This window comes from Tenrec ecaudatus, chromosome 5 (genome assembly GCF_050624435.1).
Source record: "Tenrec ecaudatus isolate mTenEca1 chromosome 5, mTenEca1.hap1, whole genome shotgun sequence".
Taxonomy (NCBI): domain Eukaryota; kingdom Metazoa; phylum Chordata; class Mammalia; order Afrosoricida; family Tenrecidae; genus Tenrec; species Tenrec ecaudatus.
Genome location: NC_134534.1, coordinates 91,847,911 through 91,866,656, shown reverse-complemented (window position 1 = coordinate 91,866,656; position 18,746 = coordinate 91,847,911). Strand labels below are relative to the sequence as shown.

Below are 18,746 nucleotides of genomic sequence, written 5' to 3'. Positions count from 1 at the left end.
GCAGTATTTCTAAGGCAGGGTCCGGGGTGGTGGGTTCCAGCAGGTAATTTGTTGGGTGCCAGCCAGCTTTTCGTCGTGAAGGAACTGATTGTCTTACAAGTACATTTCCCTGTTTTTATTTATAAAGCGCACGTCTGCTCGAAGGTATAACATTTTCTTTGAAACCGCAAGTCTTGAAAAGTATTCCACTTTTGTTATGGGACCTGTAGGTACAGGCGCCCTCACAGAACCTAGCTCCCAAAGGAAAGCGGAAGCATATTTGAAAGCAAACAGATGACGTCACACGAGCGCGAGGGCTCACGGGAAGTGTAGTCGAAACTACACTGGCATCCTATTGCACGCTGGGAAGGGTCATCGGGGTCCACTGCGCATGTGCACCAGCTGCCCCGCCTCTCTATTTCCGCCTGTGGAAGCTGGCTCGCTGGTGGTGCGGTGGCTAACCTTTGGCTGCGATCCGCGTGGTCCTCAGTTCAAGACCACCAGCCGCTCTGCGCGCGAGAGCCGCCCGGTCTGTACTCCCGTAGACAGTGGCAGTCTCGGAAGCCCACAGGGGGCGCTGTGAGCCAGCCCTGACTCGATAGCCCTGGGAAGATGGTCTCGCAGCTTCCGGCTGAAGCCACCGGGACGGTGAGAGTGCAGCCGCGTCGTCCGGCTTCGGGTTTTCCCGGGAAGCTGTAGCTGTGCCCCCGCAGGTAGGAGCGGGGAGTACTCATTCGTCCGTGACCAGCGTCAAGGGAAGCATCCTAGGTCCGAGGCAGGGGCCGTCCGAAAACGGTGATGATAGTGGTTCGTGGGATGACCGTGTGAATAAGCGATCACTTGCGAGGTAGTTCCCCAAAGGCTTAACTCTAGCATCTTGGCGAGTGTATGATAACCGAGTTGCCGTTTATTCTGGTCCTCTGTTTTCTCAAGTGATCCAGCTAACCATCGTATGCCCAAGCCCCCAGCGATGGAAATACAGGCAGACCCTTACCACGTGCCCGCATAGCCTGGAGTTTTGGAGCCGCAGGCGTGGAGCCGACCCTCCACTGCACTGCACTGGGCATCTGTGTGTAGTGCTGCCCAGTAGAGAGCCTCAGCCAAAACCCAAACTCATGGCCGCGGAGTAGATGCTGACGCACAGCCGCTCTGTAGACCTTCCTCTGGGCGCTTACAGGCGCAGACAGGCTCACCTTTGCTCCTCTGAGTGACTCGTGGGTTCAAACTGCCGACCTGGCTGCTAGCAGCTCAGTGCGTAACCCACATAATAATAATAATTATTATTACTAGCAACAGTAAAAACGGGACACAAGAAGGCACACCTGGGTTGAAGACCTGGTCTCCAGCAAAAGCATAACCAGCCAGATCTGATAAAAACTTAAAAGTCTCTCATCTTTTGTTTTTCTACATCTGAGCTGCTGTCATCCTATGCCTGTCTCCACAGGTGGCATCTCGTGACCCCTGTAGCTGAGCATTTACAGTCTCAACATGACAGTACTGCAAGAGAGATCTCGCGCTGACTCTTGACAGCCCCTCTAAAATTAAACCTTAGTGGGGTTTTGTTTAAGATATTACTGTGTTTGGTTTAACTCAGTGTTTCCCACAGTCGGCGGTATTGGCCCCTTGGAGAGCGCTGGAATGATCTGGTGGGGGAGGTGCAGTTACCTACACTTGATCCTGGATGATGAGCTATAGGATTGGAGTTTTCAACTGCCGGTGGACGCTGAGTGATATTTTTCCTGCTTTGGGAGCAGTAGGCCAGATAAATGTTGGAGCTTATTTGTGATCTAACTCATGGGTTCCTAAACTTATTTGGCCTTACTTGGAAAGCACTGGTCTAACTGAAGGCCTGTTGTCTACATACTATTAATAAGAACTAGACGAGTAGCCTTTTTGGATAGCATGAATTTGCTGAACAGGTAGGATTCCATCTCTAGAAAGGTTAGTGATTCTCCATGCCCTTTCACAAGTTTGAAGCCCTCTGCTCCCATAAAGACTTAGCGCCTCAAAACCCATACAGAGTACTTCCACGTCAGAATCCACGTGACCACAGTGGGTTTTGGGTTTAATTTGGGTTAAGATGTTACCTCTAAGATCCGTTACCAAGTGCCTGCTACTTATAGCATGACTACCAAATGCACTCTATTTTAAACCTGCTCTTAGGAACCCTGGTTCCCCTTTGCACTGCAAGCTGCCAGATCAGCCGCTGAAATCATCAATGGCTCTGTGGGAGAAAGATGGGCTTTCTGCTCCTGTAAAGAGTTAGTCTTGGAGACCCACGGGGTGGTTCTACCTTGTCATAAAGGGTCACTATATGTTGGCATGGAGTCCGTGTCAATGAGTTTGATTTGGATTAGGAGCCCTGGTGAATAGAGGTTGAAATGCAGGACTGCTGAACACAAGGTCAACCGCTTGAAACCACCAGCTGCTCCCCAGAAGACTTCCATAAAAAAATTATAGTCTCGCAGTTTTACCCTTTTATGTAGGGTCACTATAAAATTAAGTTCAAGTTGGAGTATCACAATTAGGGAGGCTCCCTAGTGGAGCTGTTGGGCAAACTTTGTACTGCTAACTGCTGAGGTCAAACCCACCAGCATTCCTCAGGAGAAAGTTGAGGCTATCTGCTTCTGAAGAGATTTACAGTCTGAGAAATCCTATACACAGGTTGCTATGAGTTGGAATCAACTCATTGGCAGTGCGTTTTTGGTATTAAAAACTACCTGTTGGGCTGCTAACCACAAGGTCAGTGGCTCAAACTCACCAGTCATTCAAGTGGTGAAAGATGCGCTGGCTGCTCTTGTAGAAGAAATTTATAGTTGAATCCCCTACAGAACAGTTGTCTGTCCTACAGAGTAGCTCAGAGTTGAAGTGTGCTGATGGCAGGGGGGTTTAGGGTTCTAATTGTTACCTCACTTGATCCTCATAATCACCCTTTCTCAGTTAAAATCTGATTTTTTTAACCAATTGACTTGTTTTTGTATAATTCGTTGTTAATTAGCAAGAAAGGTACAAATTATTAATAAACTAATAAGTTCCTTCACCCAGTAAAAATGCAAGGACAAATCTACAAGGTCATAGTATTAAGGTGGTTCCACTTCTGTGCTGTATTATCTGCCCCTTCTCAAGGGCAAAGGGGCATTTTTACATGGGGAAGCCTTTTCTCTGTCTGGGGTGGTGAAGTTTTTAGGCAAATGGTTATAGGAGTTAACTGAGTTTCTCTGATAGCAATGTTCTCCTCCTTCTCCCCAGCTGCACCCCCATTGTCCTGGACAGAATCTCCAGAGCAGCAGAAAATGAGCAAATCTTGGGTGAGTTAATGTCATGACTTTGTAGTAGTCTTTAAAGGAGTTTAAGGGGTCCATGCAGTAACACAGTAAAGTGGAAATAGAAATGGATCAGTATTTGGTGGTGATCTTAAAGGAGAATATGAACATTATGTAATACTGGAATAATCTGTTGAAATATGGAAAAATAATTGTGGGAAGTCTTATTTTCAGTTTATATTGCTTCTTAAAAGTCTGTAACATATATATATATATATGCATAGTGGTTCATAGTCTGTGTCCTGGGATGGCACAAACAGTTTGCTTTTGGTCACTGTTCAAGAGACTGTCTGTCTGAGTCCCCCGGCAGTCCCTTGGAAGAAAGACCTGTGGGGATGCAGTGCTGTAAGATTACAGCCAGGAAAACCCTGTGGAGCGCAGCTGCCCTCGGAACCCCACGAGGTTTCAGTGAATTGGAATCTACTTGGCAGCAGTGTGCTAAACCTTTTTATCCAAATGAGTAATTATAAAATACAGTATTAAATTGGGTCCAAAACAGTTATCTATTTTTTTAAACAATTTATTAGGGGCTCATACAACTCTTATCACAGTCCATACATATACATACATCAATTGTATAAAGCACATCTGTACATTCTTTGTCCTAATCATTTTTTTTTCTCCTCTTTTCTTTTTTTACATTTTATTAGGGACTCATACAACTCTTATCACAATCCATACATATACATACATCATTTGTATAAAGCACATCCGTACATTCCCTGCCCCAATCATTCTCAAATATTTGCTCTCCACTTAAGCCCTTTGCATCAGGTCCTCCAAAAGAGTTATCTTTTATAGCTATTTGTTTGAAGAGTAAATTTGATAATTAGGATCAAAGTGGTGTTTTCCTAGACACTTGTTTCTGAACTCTTGCTCTTGCCCGTGATTGTGTTACAGGCGCCCGTGACCTTCGAGGACGTGGCTGTGGAGCTCACCCAGGAGGAGTGGCGGCACATGGGCGCTGCCCAGAGGACCCTCTATAGGGAGGTGATGCTGGAGAACTACAGCCACCTCCTTTCAGTGGGTGAGCCGACCGCCTATGGGACTTCCTGTAGAGTGCATTTTATTTCCTCTCCCTTCAAATGTTCAAAACGGGTGAATTGCTCAGAGATGTCAGTTCCCGTCTTTTGAGCTAAGAGTCTAAGAGTCTGAGCCGCAGAGACATTTCTATTGTCCTCCACCGGTGAAAAAGTCCAAGATCTAGTTTGCCACTTCCTTTGCCACTCCTAGAGTCAATGTTCTGCCTTCTAAACTCAGTTTCCCCCCATTTACAGGATATTGTACTGCCAAACCAGAGGTGATCTTTAAGTTAGAACAGGGAGAAGAGCCATGGTCCTTAAAGGAAGACTTCACAAAGCAGAGCTACCTGGGTGAGTTTCTAAATGCTTGACAGAAAGAATCCTGGCATAGTATATTTTATAATCCAGTGATCCAGACTAACACATAAAGTCAACACAAATTATGATTGGGGGAGGGGAAAATAGAAAGGAAACAGGCTGATTTTTTTATTATTTGCAGCACTCAGTACCGAATATATATTGTTAAAACTAACAGTTTCAGAAATTCTGAAAGTTGTAGTTATAAGTATTCCTACAGCAAAAATAGTCATTTTAATTATCTAAAGTAAACTACAGTTACTAAATTATATTTTATGAAGCTCCACAAACAGCATAATACAAAAGTTGGCATAATTTCTTTTTAATTATTTTATTGGGGCCCCGTACAACTCTTACCACAACCCATCCATCCATCCATTGTGTCAAGCAAATTTGTGTGTGTGTGTGTGTGTGTTTTGTGTGTGTGTAAGAGAGAGTTTATGTAAAGGGTAATTGTACATTAAGAAAGCATCTCAACTCAGTCCAGTCCAAGCCCTTAAGTCCGATATTGGCCCACATGTCCAACACCAATCTATAAAGTCTTCTTCAGACTCACAAAGCACATGCAATGAAGCTGAATGCAGGAGGATTACAGGCCAGTGGATAGGAAGTCTTTGGATGCAGTGGTGTAAGCATCTCAGCCCTGGCAGGAGTCTCTACATGGCTTCTCTGGCTCCAGAGGTCTGGTTGCATCAGTGTGGGTCCATGTGGCTTCTCCAGCTCAGGGCACTAGAGTAGTTCATGTGTCTCGTCAGCTGCAATGTGAAGAGAGAGAGAGAGAAAGGAGAGGAGAGAGACTCCCGTCTCCAAGGAAGAAAATACCCAATTTCCCAGAATTCTCAGGAAAAGGCCCTGCCCATGTAGACGTCTCATCCATACATATACATCAATTGAGTAAAGCACCCCTATACATTCGTTGCCCTCCTCATTCTCAAAATTCACCTTCCACTTGGGTTCCTGGAATCAGCTCATTTTCCTTTTTTTCCCTCCCCCTCCCACATGAACCCTTAATAGTTTATAAATTATTATTTTACCTTAGCTTACACTGCCCGGGGTCGCCCCTCACCCACCTTCCCGTTGCCCATCTCCAGAGAGGAGGTTACATGTAGATCCCCGAGATCGGTTCTCCCTTTCTACACCCTCTTCCCTCCTGGTGTCGCCACTCTCACCGCTGGTCCTGAGGGGTTCATCCATCCTAGATTCCCTGTGTTTCCAGATCCCCACTGCACCACTGTGCATCCTCTGGTCTAACCACAAGGCAGAATTGGGATCATGATAATTGGAGGGGGGGCTGTCAAGCACATTTGTACATTTGTTGCCACTATCATTTTCAAAACATTTTCTTTCTACTTGAGCCCTTGGTATCAGGTTCTCATTTTCCCCCTCCCTCTCTCAGCCTCCCTCCCTCATTAACCCCTGATAATTTATAAATTATTGTTTTTTTCATGTCTTACACTGCCCAATTACTTCCTTCACCTACTTTTCTGTTGTTCATCCCCCAGGGAGGGATAAGCATGTCTATCAAAAATATAAATGATTAAATGAACTTGATTGGATTAAATAGAAAGATATCCCTAAATAAGTCACAGAAAGAATGCAAATGCATATGTCAGTACTTTGTTTTATTACTGATAGTACTCTGTTGCATGAATGTACCACAGACTTTTACAATTTTCATTTATTTAACTATTGGACATGTGAGATTATTTTACATTATAACCAAAGGTACCATGAACTTTCATGTACATGGTGTTGTGGATGATAAATATTGAATTCACCTGGTTAAGGATCTAGGTCTCATGGGTTACATTGTAAGTATGTTTAAATTTATAAAAATAATAAACTTACCTAAAGCAGTTGAATAATTATGCATTTCAATTATCAGTGTATTGGCAATTTGCAGTTCTCTATCAGTGCTGGTACTTGGTTTTGCCAATCTTTGACTTAAACCGTTTTAATAGGTGTGTAGTATTTAGTCTATGCCTCTATGACGCTGAGTTGTGTAGAGAAGCAAAACTAGTGAATATATATATATATTCTTTATATATATATAAAGAACTTTATATTAAGAAGTAATTCTGTATCAAGAAGGCACCCCAGTCCAGTGCGGCTCAAGTCCATGCACCTGGTGCCAGCTGGAGCCCTCTTCAGACTCACATAGCCGCAGGCCAATGATTCAGAAAGATAAGTAGGATGCAGGCAGGGAGATCCTGGGCCAGGGGTGGTACAGACTTGAGTGGATCGAAGGTTGGTGGGAATATGGCCTGGCAGTTCCCTGAAGACAGTCCCAGTGGGGAGGAAGACAGAGGCAGAGAGAGGCAGTGTCTCCCATTAAATGACCGTACCCTGAGGAAGGCATCACTGCTAGATTGGATTCCACCCCTACACTTTCACACAGCTTCAAGTGGGAATGAAAGCTAACTGCCACAATGCCTTAATTTATATTTTCATAATGAGTTGAATATGGGCATGTCCATTTGTTTATTTGATGACTGCATGTTTTCCTTAGTAAATTGCCTTTTCACACCATATCTTTTGCCCATTCATTATTGTTTTTGTTTCCTTTTTGTTTTTAATTTTACTAATTCTTTCTATTTCTGGATGCGAGTCCTTAATTAGATATACTACCCATTACTGTTAAACCAATTCTGCCTCAGTGACCCCACAGGACAAAGCCGAGCTGCCCTTCTGGGTTTCTAAGACTGTAACCGTTTTTCCTTCTTTTTACCAGTTTTATTGGCACATAATGCACATCATACAATTCAATAGTTCAATCATACCAAGAATTGTACGATCATTACCACAATCAACTTTAGAGCATTTTACCGTCCCCCATCGTTAAATCACTTTTAAAATGAATTGTGCAACCAATCAGTTTTAGTGCTCCCTCCCCCCAAATGCATTTAGTTTGCTCCTGAAATCCCCTCACCCTCCCTAACTCACCACCCACCCCTGTATGCCCTATAAACCCTTGCATCAGTTATTATCTTCATGCCTCTGCTCCTCTTTACTTCACAAGTCAGAAGATCTAACAGAAACAATGTAAAACAAAATGGAAAGGATAAAATAATAATATAAAAATGCAAATAATAAGAAAAAACCACCATCAATATTTTAAAAGTCAGGGAAGACATTTTTTCAGGGAACAAACAAGAGATACTTGCACCTAGAACAAATTCAGTTGGGTCAAGAGGGAGGTCAAGTGACCATGTATCAAGTTTGATGGAGCATAATCAAGGCTGCAGTGATTCCTGTCTGGTTGTACGGTTGGTTTGAGACCCTGGCCTGTGGCTCGAGGGGATCTGCCAGTGGCTTAATCTGACTAGGTACTCTGCAGATGGGATTTTGGCTCCCGCTGTCCTCTAGCCTCTGCTAATTAGGTGTTCATAGTTTTAGCTCAGATACTTTTCGTCATATTTGAATCTTGTTATTGTCATCTTTGGGTCACACAAGCTGGAGTGCTTCTTCCATGTGGACTTAGTTGGCTCCTCCCTCAAATGGCTGCTTGTTTGAACACAATCCTTTAAGACCCCAGATACTATTGATAGTTGGGTACCATCTGCTTTCTTTACCACACTTTGCTGTAGCACCCTTTTATTCAGTGATCATTTCAGGGGCCATGTTGTCAGAATTAACTGTACTTGGATTGGGCTAACGTTAAGTAGGAGCCCAGAATCATCTGCTTGTCCATGAGCTATGCATGACTAAGGTTTACTTGGGCAGTCATATTATGACTAAATATAAACCCCATATGACCATCTACACCAACAACAGCAACAAACTAACCGTCAAACAAAAAAACAAGCAAAAGCCAGGAAAACAAAATCACAGATTAACAAGAGAGTGCAACACTGTCAATCATCCCCCTGCGCTCTGAGGCAGTTGCGCTGATGACATCTTCATGTTCCCAATGACAGCACTCTGGACACTGTCAGTATGAGGAGTCTGTGCGAGTACAGTCCCACCCTGAGGCCCAGCCCGTGAGCTGCCTACAGAGTTTGAGCTCCAAATCGATTGAGCTCTGTGTACCCTCAGCACGGGGATTGGGGCCAGGGGAAAACTTCCTGAGCAGTTCTTCCCAGTGCATATTCCTGCCCAACAGATCAGAAGCTGCCATGTCACTGCGAGGGGGCATCAGGTACTAAATACATGGTGATTGTGGGGCCCTTTCCATTGGACACCCACCAAGGTAGGGTTTACCCCATGGTCCAGTGGCCCCCCTCTTCGAGTGCCCCAGTCGTTGGTCTAAGGGTGCAGGCAACTTTGAGGCAGGGCTCTGTTCACTCAGTCAGCGCTCTCTGCCAAGACCTTCTGGTGTAGCCCCTGCAATGTGCCATGCTGTCTGCATGGTCAGTGTCCAAGGTCAGCAGTGAACCATGGCATGGTTCACTGAGGATTGAGTAGAAACACACTCATAGAATCTGGTCCATTGTCCTGCTAGGTTCCCCACAGTCATTGTTTTGCATCCCTTCCCGATTTGAGGTTGCTTCTCCCCAGTCTTCCACCATACTCAACAACAGAACTACCAGCATCTCCAAAAACGTGAAAACTCCTTTCTCTGCTCTTAGCTTGCCGGCAAGGATCTCTTACCATTCGTGTGTGTGTGTGTGTGTGTGTGTTGCATAGCCTCAAGTGAACTGTCCTCCCATCTCCCCCGCTTGAAGGAGTGACCCCAGAAAATGTGAGGTCGCCTCCAAGGTGGCTCTTTAGAGTGCTCAAAAGGAGGTGAGGTGTGGTTCATGGCTGGTCAGTAGTCTTCTCCCCATTTGTTCACGAATAGGTTCCTAAGACCTATTTAATTGGTGTTTCTCCTTGTAGGAGTTGACTCATACACAATTCTTGCCTTTTTGTGTTGACTTATTTCACTCAGCATAATGGTTCCCAGGCCCTTCCATGTCAAGAGGTGTTTCATGCTTTCATCGCTGTTTTTTAGGGGTGCATAGTATTCCATTGTGTGTATGTACCAGAGTTTCTTTATCCATTCTTCCACTGTTGGGCATATGGACTGCTTCCAGTTTTTTGCTATTGTGAACTGTGCTGCTATGAACATGGAATGTTTACATCCACTCGTGTTTTGTCTCATTTCTTTAGGGTATATGCCTAATAATTGTACTGAATCATATGTGATTCAATTCTCAGTTGCTTTAAGTATCACATCATTTTCCACAGTGGCTGTATGTACTTACAAGTCCACCAACAATGTATGAGTTCCAATCCCTCCACATCCTCTCCAGCATTTGTTGTTTCCATTTTTTTAAATTGGGCTAGCATTGTTGGTATAAAGTGGTATCTCATTGTGGTTTATTTTGCATCACCCTGATGACTAGTGATCGCGAGCATTTTTTTCATGTGTTTGTTAGCTGTTTGTATTTCCTTTTTGGTGAACTGTGTTCATATCTATTTTCCATTTCTTAATTGGGTGTCTTGTTAATTTCTTATTGAGCTGTTAGAGTTCTTTCTGTTTTGGTATTTAGCCTTAGTCCAATGTGTAAGGCTTTGTGGAAGTAGGCTGCCACAGCGTTCTCCTAGAGAATGGTTGCTAGTTTCAAACCATCAATCTTCCGTTAGCAGCGGAACACTTACCCATTGTGGAAATAAGCTAACCCCAGACCAAATCCACTGCCCTAGAGTTAGTTCCAACTCAGTGGCCTTCTACAACGCTGGGTTTGCGAAGTGTAACTCTCCACAGACTTGTCTACCCTATTCTCCTCCAGCAGAGCAGCTAGTGGGTGTGACCACTTGATGACTACTTGATTAGCAGGTGAATTTTGCTGACTCACAGTGCCCCTGTGGGGTTCCTAGATGGTGTCTGCTAACAGGAGTAGAAAGTCTGTAGTCTTTCTTCCATGGAGTTGCTGGTGGTTTTGAACTGCTGGCCACGGGATCGCAGCCCAGTGTGTAACCAATGAACCACCAGGGCTCTTGACTGTGCCATTAGGGCTCCTTTAATCAGATCTACAACTTGAACTTTTAAAAAGTTTTATTGGCATATATTTCACATGCCAGACACTTTAATGATTCAGTCCTAGTAAAAAGAGTTGTGCTATCATCCCCACAGCCAGTTTCAGAACACGCTCTTCCTGCACTCGGTGTTAGCTCCTCATTTCCCCCTACCCTCTCCTGCCATGCCCGGAAGGAGCTGTTAATCCAGTTACTAGATTTATTCATCCTGGATTTCATATACAGAAAAGCGTACCAAAAAAACCCAGGAATCAACAAAACATTTTTTATATTTTTGATCAAGTGTGTCTTTTGTGAGGGAGAATTTTATAATTTTGATAAAATCCACATTTTAATAATTTTTATTAGTGTTTTTATGGCCCTTTAATTTTGCTTGCCTAAAAGTTGTTGCCAAACTCAGCACATTACAGATCTCTTCCATGCTTTGATCCCTTTAAAATTTACATTTGTATAATGTAATATGTGTGTCTAGATGAATTAAAAATAGAGATAAATATCCAGGTATTTCAGTCCATTTTTTGAAAGGCAATCCTTTGAATTTTCTTTATGCTTAAAAAAAATGGCCTGCCTGTATTTGCTTATCTTATTTCTAGCATCTATGTAATTTTCATTGAACTATGTATCTTTACTTCTACCAGTACCATATTGCATTGATGAGTTTACTTTATGTTAATTATTGAAACCAGGTGCCAGCAGTCCTCCAATATAAGTTCTCATCTTATGTCAGTTTTAAAACATTGCTTATCATCTGTAGACAATTGGACATCCCCTTTCAGAAGGTTCAAAGGAAGAGATGAGTCAGTCAGGGTGCAGTATAGCACCAATGAAACACACAACTTTCCTCTAGTTCTTTAATGCTTCTCTCTCCCCACTCACTATCTTGACCCCAATTCTACCTTACAAATCCAGGGAGACCAGACATGTGCATTGGTACAGATAAGAGCTCACAATACAGGGAATCCAGGACTGATAACGCCTCAGGACTAATAATGAGAGTAGCGATTCCAGGAGGGGAAGGGGAAGGTGGGGAGAGGAAGAGGGAAACCAATCACAATGATCAATGTATGACTCCCTCCCAGGGGATGGACAACAGAAGAGTGAGTGAAGGGAAACAGCAGTCAGTGTAAGACATAAAAAAAATTATTAATGTTCAAGAGTTCATGAGGGAGGGAGTGTGGGGGAGGGGGCAATGAGCTGATACCAAGGGCTCAAGTAGAAAGAAAATGTTTTGAAAATGGTAATGGCAGCATAATGTACAAATGAGCTTGACACAATGGATATATGCGTGAATTGTGATCAAAGCTGTAAGAGCCACCAATAACATGATTTTATATATATCAATAGTTACAAAAAACTTACTGGGATTTCAATTTGAATTTGGAAGAATATGTAGATCGAATTGGGGAGACTTCCTTTTACCGTGGTTTGGCCTTTCAACTTCTTCTGCATCGTACATATATTTTTATTGCATTTATGTCTCATTTTGGTGTACTGTTATTTTACACGCTACTATTTCTGTTGTTTCCAATCTTCAGTTACTCGTTGCGGTCGCCCAGGCACCTGATTTACCTGAAACCTTGACTTTGTGTTTGTAGCCTTGGAGAAGTGTGAAGGAGTTTTCAGAGCTTTTCTAGAGCTCTTTCCAATTCTCTGTCTTCCCTCTCCCTGTGTCGTTTATTTCTCTGTCTTGCTCATTGCACTGTGGGCTGACTAGAGTGTCGAGAACGAGTGGTCAGAGTGACAGCTCTTTATTTTCCCTGGTGCTGTGATGTAAACGGAATGCCTTCTGTAGAGTACTTCATTGAGTTCAGTGTTCCCCGTCCTACTTGGTGAGAGTTTTCACATTGAGTGGATGCTCCAGTTTCCCAAATTCTCTTCTGTTGTCAATTAATGTCAGCCTGTAGGTTTAGTTCTTCAGACTATGAAGATAATAGATTATATTCACTGACCTTGCAATTTTGAAGTAGCTGTGTGTTCTATGGTGAACTCCGGTGCAAACATGAGGAAAGATTGCTAGTAGGTTCGGTTCATACGTGCACCGTTCATTGAATGGCATCTCTCTGATCAATAGATAGCTACAGACAAGTTCTCTCAGTAAAACACTGTCTTAGTCTCAAGAGGTACCGTTAAAAACAAACAAACCGAAAGGGCCAACTCAGACATTGGCTTCTGAGGGCTTCTGAGGGAATCTGCTGGGCCAGTTATAGTCAGCTCGGAAAGTCGTGACAGCTGTGTTTTGGGATTCCAAAGAGGCAATCTTGATATTTTCTTGAAGGGTAAAGGGTAAGCAGGTGGCTTACTATGAAGAAATTGTAAGAAAATTAAACATGGAATTGTTGAGAAAAAGGGTTAACGCTGCATCGAGGCATTGTTTCCAGCATGACAATCTTCTTCAAGGGTAGCAAGGACTACAGCCATGACCTTGCCCTTTCAGACTTCTTTGTTCCCGAAACTCGAAGACATTTAAAAGGAGCACAATTTAAATCCTTGGAGGATGCCAGAGCTGCCATTTTGACATGTCAATCAAAGCACGCAGAAGTCTTGGAGGAACGTCAGTATGGCACAGACTGTGTGAACGATATGCCAAGAAATAATCGCTGCCGTCTGATATTTCTGTGGAATAAAGGCTTCTGTGACTTTATAACAATGCTTTTTCTAAATATATCAGTTTTTAGCAGGAGCAGGGAGCTAATGATTGCGGCGTTGTTGTTAGGTGCCATCGTGCAGGTTTTGACTCATAGTGACAACAGAATAAAACACTGCCCGGCCCTGTGCCATCCACACAATTGTGTCCATTCCCGAGACTATTGTTCCAGCCACTGTGTCAATCCATCTGGTTGAGGGCCTTCCTCTTTTTTGCTGCCCTTCCACTTTACCAAGCATGCTGTCCTTAGGGACTGGTCTCTCCTGAATGCAAGTTCAAAGTACGTAACATGAAATCTTGCTATCCTTGCCTCTAAGGCGCACTCTGACGGTACTTCTTCCAAGACAGATTTGTTTGTTCTTTTGGCAGTCCATAGTAATTCAGTATTCTTTGCCAGATCCCTAATTCAAATACATCGATTCTTCGGCAGTCTTCCTTATTCAATATCCAACTTTCATATATATATGAGGCATGACCGGTTTCAAGTGCACCAAAGTCCTCTAAGTAACAGCCTTGTCTCTCAATACTCTCAAGACATCGCGTGCAACAGATTTTCCTGATGCAGTGCATCATTTGGTACTACTGCTTTCCTGAGTGTTGACTGGATCCAAGCAAGATGAAGGTCATAGCAACTTTAATCATTTCTCTCTTTATCATGAGGTTACCTGTTGGTCCAGTTGTGAGGGTCTTTGCGCTTCTTTACATTGAGTTGTAATCGGTACTGAAGGCTGCGATCATTTCTGTTCATCACCAGGTGCTTTGAATCCTTCTCGCGTTCAGCAAGGAAGCTTGTGCCATCTGTGTGCTGTGGGTGGTTAATAAGCCTTCCTCCAATCTAGAGGCCACAGTCTTGTGCACATAATCCGGCTTCTCTGAAGATTTTCTCAGCACACACATTGAATAAGTACAGTGAGAGGACACCACCCTGTTGCACACCCTTCTTGATTTTAACCCTGCAGTTCTGTTCTCTTGTTCTGTTTGAATGCTGGCTCTTGGTCTCTGCGCAGGCTCCACATGAGCACGATGGAGTGTTCAGAATTTCCTTTCTTCTCAAGGGTATCCATAGTTTGCCATGATCCAATAAAAGCCAAGTAAACTTTTTTCTGATATTCTCTGCTCTCAGCCAAGATCCATCTGGCATCAGCAGTGATAGCGCTGGCTCCATGTCCTCTTCTGAATTCAGCGGGAACATCTGCTAGCTCCCTGTCAATGTTCTGATCCTATGAGTAGCCTGGATACAGAGTAGTGACTTAAATGGCAGTTGATATTTTGAAATGCTCATAAATACTTGTTATCAAATTGGTTCTTTGTTCATAGATTTGTTAAGGTTTTGAAAATTAGAGTTTACCCTTTTGTGTGCTGTTTTCTATACTAGACTGTTCCTAGGGTATGAACATCCAGCGTATGTGCAGTTTGTTACTATGAAGAAATGCCTGTAAAGCTTTTATATGAGAATTCTACAAATTACATGAGGGGGCTTCAAAAAGTTTGTGGAAAAATTCCATTATCTTAATTTCATTTTTCTATGAATTTTCTGAAGGCCCCCTCATAAGTGATGACTTTTTACTTTATTATTATTATTAAATTATTACTATTATTATTGAAGGCATTTTAGTGTATTTGGCAGTGTTTCTTCTATTTGTTTTTAATGCATTAATTTATCACTGGCATTGAACCAATTCTGGCTCATCATTACAAAATATAAGGTTTTCAAGACTATAAATCTTTATGGAAACAGACAACATCATCTTTCTCCAGTAGAGCAGCTTGTTTGTTTGAACCATTGATCTTATGGTTAGCAGCCCCATACCTAACCCCCAAAGTCACCAGAGCTCCATTTTTGCATGCATGTATATATAATGGTATATAAGACAGATGTATGACTGATTGACTATATACAAGCCATACCTGTTTTGCCTTGAATGTTCAAATTTGACATAGCATAATTAGGTATAGGACATATTTGCAGTCCTGGGACTGCTGGTATTTTTGGTTGTCTTTCATTTAAAATGAAGTCCTGTGGTACAAGTGGTCAACTTGCTCAGCTTTTAGCCAAATGTGGTTTGGATACACCTAGAAATAAAAATTTGGTGAATTATTGCTAAGAAAGCCATTGAAAACCTTACAGAGACTAGTTCTACTGTGGTTTAAATGATTTGACTTGATGGAATTTTTCTTATTCTTAAAAATTGTAAATGAATGATTGTTGTTAATGTTGTATGCTACAAGAGTATCTAAAATATTTGTTTTCTTTTAAACAGTACATCAAGAAATTCACCTAAAAGAGAAACTCTACAGATATGAATTAGATACATATTTCTGCAACAAACAGTCAGTGCTCAGTGTACATCAGCAAAGTGATACAGGACAGAAGTCCTTAGAATGTGGTGAATGTAGGACACCAGAGTATCAGAATGAACAGCACGTACAACACCAGAGGATCCACTCAGGGAAGAAGCCTGACGGATGTAAGGAACAACGGGATTCCTTTGGTTGGAAGTCACGTGGTAGAACTCCTCTGTGGACCAAATTCAATGAATGTCATAAATGTGGAAAATCTTTTTGCTGGAAGTCAGATGCCAGTGAGCAGCTAGAAAGCCACACCACACAGAAACATGAAGACAGTCCATGTAGAGAATATTTTAAGAATTCTGCTCACAAAGAGCACCAGATGGATGGTACAGAGAAGAGACTCTATCAGTGTAATGAATGTGGGAAAGTGCTCTCAAGGAGTTCTGCCTTTAGAACACATCAGAAAATCCACACAGGGGACAAGCCTCATAAGTGTCGTGAATGCGGGAAAACCTTCTCCCAGAAGGCACACCTCAGAACACATCAGAGAATTCACACAAAGGAGAAACCCTTTGAATGTACGGACTGCGGGAAAGCCTTTTCCCAAAAGCCACACCTCAAGGCACATCAGAGAACCCACACAGGGGAGAAACCGTACAAATGTAATGAGTGTGGCAAAGGATTTGCTGATGATTCCAGCTTCAGAGTACATAAGAGGATTCACAAAGGGGAGCGGCCCTATGGATGTAATGAGTGTGGGAAAGCTTTCTATATGAAGGGGAATCTCATTATACACCTAAGAATTCATACAAGGGAAAAACCCTTTGAATGTCAGGAATGTGGGAAATCTTTCTACCGCAAGGACCACTTCCGTACGCATCAGGTAGTTCACACAGGAGAGAAACCCTATAAATGTAATGAATGTGGGAGAATGTTCTCTCTCAAAATGCAGCTTCGTGTGCACCAGAGAATCCATACAGGGGAGAAACCCTATGAATGTAGTAAATGTGGGAAAGCTTTCTCCCATAGGGGAACCCTCACCACACACCAGAGAGTGCACACAGGTGAGAAGCCTTATGAATGTAATTTATGTGGGAAAGCTTTTACCCGAAATGATACTCTCATATTACACCAGAGAATTCACACAGGAGAGAAACCCTTTGAATGTAATGAATGTGGAAAAATGTTTTCCATAAAGTCATACCTCATATTACATGAGAGAATTCACACAGGAGAGAAACCGTATGCATGTCATGTATGTGGGAAAGCTTTTGCCCAAATTTCAAATCTCAAAGTACACGTAAACATTCATAGAGTAGAGAAAGCACACAGGTAGTGACAATGGGAAAACCTGTCAGAAACCAGGATTCAACACATGAGAGGAGTCACACACAGGATAACACCTGTGAATCTCTTGGGTGTGGGAAAGATTTTAATGATAACTCCTTTAGGAGGATTTCTGTTTGTAGGGCAGGTTTGTAAATTCATTTGAATTCACCCAAGAGAAAAACCTTTTCCCTATAAGTCACTTTATTATATAACTCACAAGGGAAAAACGACATTACACAGTCCAACAACTTGTACTGTAAGCATACCCTTTTACTTTAGGCTTGTAGCTATTCTAGAATTATACTTGATTCATCTAGATATACTAGGTGACTGCTAGTCTTTTAGACATGCCAAATAGGCCACATCCAAGTCTAATCCATAAAAGATTTAACTCACATTCTTCCTTACCCTGTTAAAATGGGAGGGAAACTCCATAAATCCATAGAATAGGATGTCTTAAATTCAGCATGGCAGAGCATATGGTGAAAGAACCTAAAGATTGAGCCAAATTTTCAATAAATAGATTGAGCCAAATTTTCCATAAGCCAAGACCTTCAGTTGAGCTTTTGGGTTTTTTTTTAAAGCAAAATATGCCTGTGTTCTACGTAGGTCTTGAAAATTTGACACTTAACTGTTCAATTGCTTAAGCATCTGTCTGGGGTTGCTTAAGCCCTGTGATTACGTTGAATGTGACCAGAACGGAGTACTTGGCCAATCATATTAGTAAACTCCCACAAAAAAGTTACCTTAGCCATTATTGCCCTAACACAACTCCAAGTCCGTGGTTTGAAGGACAGTGGTGTTGAAGATGTCCTCGATGCTAAAAGTAGGTTCAAGGTGGTACTGCTAGGAGAGCCTTTATTTTATTACCGTCTCATTGGAAGTTGGGTTGTTTAATAAACATTGTTATTCTAATATCTAAATGAGTATCCATCTTTACAAATCGTCTCCTTTTGTCCATGGCATATCCTTAGAAGGACCAGTTGGAATAAAGTAACCATTTTTTAAACAAGCTTTTTATTGTGATCTATGAAGGTCAGAGCAGATCATCAGTTTTATGTCCGACAGTTCATATTTTATCTCAACTTATACATTGCCATTCCCTTAGTGTTGCATCACTTACACCACTTGCTCCACATGTTTCCTGTTTCCATTTTTCTTTTGTTCCTCACCTGTCTCACTTTGTCGTGGGACAGATGCTGCCCTTTTGATCCTGAATGGTTGATTAGTCTAACTCTGGAGTAAGTTCAGTTGCAGATCTGAAGGGTGGCTAAAGTCCATCATCTTGAGTGCTAATCTCTCTTCTTTTAAAAAAAATCATTTTATGAGGGGCTCATGCAACTCCTATCACAATCCATATATACATTAATTATGTAAAGCACATTTGTACATTCATTGCTCTCCACATAAGCCCCTGGCATCAGCTTCTCGTTTTTTCCCCTCCTTCCCTGCTTCCTCCTCCCTCATGAACTCTTGATAATTTATAAACTATTATTTTTTCATATCATACACTGTCTGACGTCTCCCTTTACTCTTCTGTTGTCTGTCACCCAGGGAGGAGGTTATATGTAGATCCTTGTAATCAGTTCCCCCTCTCCACCCCACCCTCCCTTCATTCTGCATTGCTACCCTCACCAGTGGTCCTGAAGGGATCATCTGCCCTGGATTCCCTGTTTCCAGTTCCTGTCTACCAGTGTCCATCCCCTGGTCTACCCAGATTTGTAAGGTAGGATTGGGATCATAATAGTTGGGAAGGAAGCATTTAGGAACTAGAGAAAAGTTACTTGTTTCATCATTGCTGCAGTGCACCCTGATTGGCTCGTCTCTTCCCCGTGACCC

At 42.5% G+C, this 18,746-nt stretch overlaps 1 protein-coding gene across 2 annotated transcripts; it reads left to right on the top strand.

Annotated features, from left to right (window-relative positions):
• Window positions 1-395: 395 nt before the first annotated feature.
• LOC142448166 (uncharacterized) lies at window positions 396-17,905 on the top strand. 2 transcript variants are annotated; one of them, XM_075549747.1, is made up of 5 exons: window positions 396-627; window positions 3,229-3,287; window positions 4,203-4,329; window positions 4,580-4,675; window positions 15,548-17,905. In XM_075549747.1, the coding sequence occupies exons 2-5, from the start codon at window positions 3,273-3,275 to the stop codon at window positions 16,912-16,914; spliced, it is 1,605 nt and encodes a 534-aa protein (XP_075405862.1). In that variant the 5' UTR covers window positions 396-627; window positions 3,229-3,272; the 3' UTR covers window positions 16,915-17,905. The 2 variants fall into 2 exon arrangements, with proteins under 2 accessions (XP_075405862.1, XP_075405861.1); XM_075549746.1 differs by having other exon boundaries at window positions 396-692.
• The last annotated feature ends 841 nt before the right edge of the window (window positions 17,906-18,746 follow it).

What these genes read in the sequence shown, in the direction of transcription:
- LOC142448166 (XM_075549747.1), top strand. An exon ending in CAGCCACCTCCTTTCAGTGG is followed by an intron (nt 4,330 to 4,579) that starts GTGAGCCGACCG and finishes CCCCATTTACAG; the next exon opens with GATATTGTACTGCCAAACCA. An exon ending in CACAAAGCAGAGCTACCTGG is followed by an intron (nt 4,676 to 15,547) that starts GTGAGTTTCTAA and finishes TCTTTTAAACAG; the next exon opens with TACATCAAGAAATTCACCTA.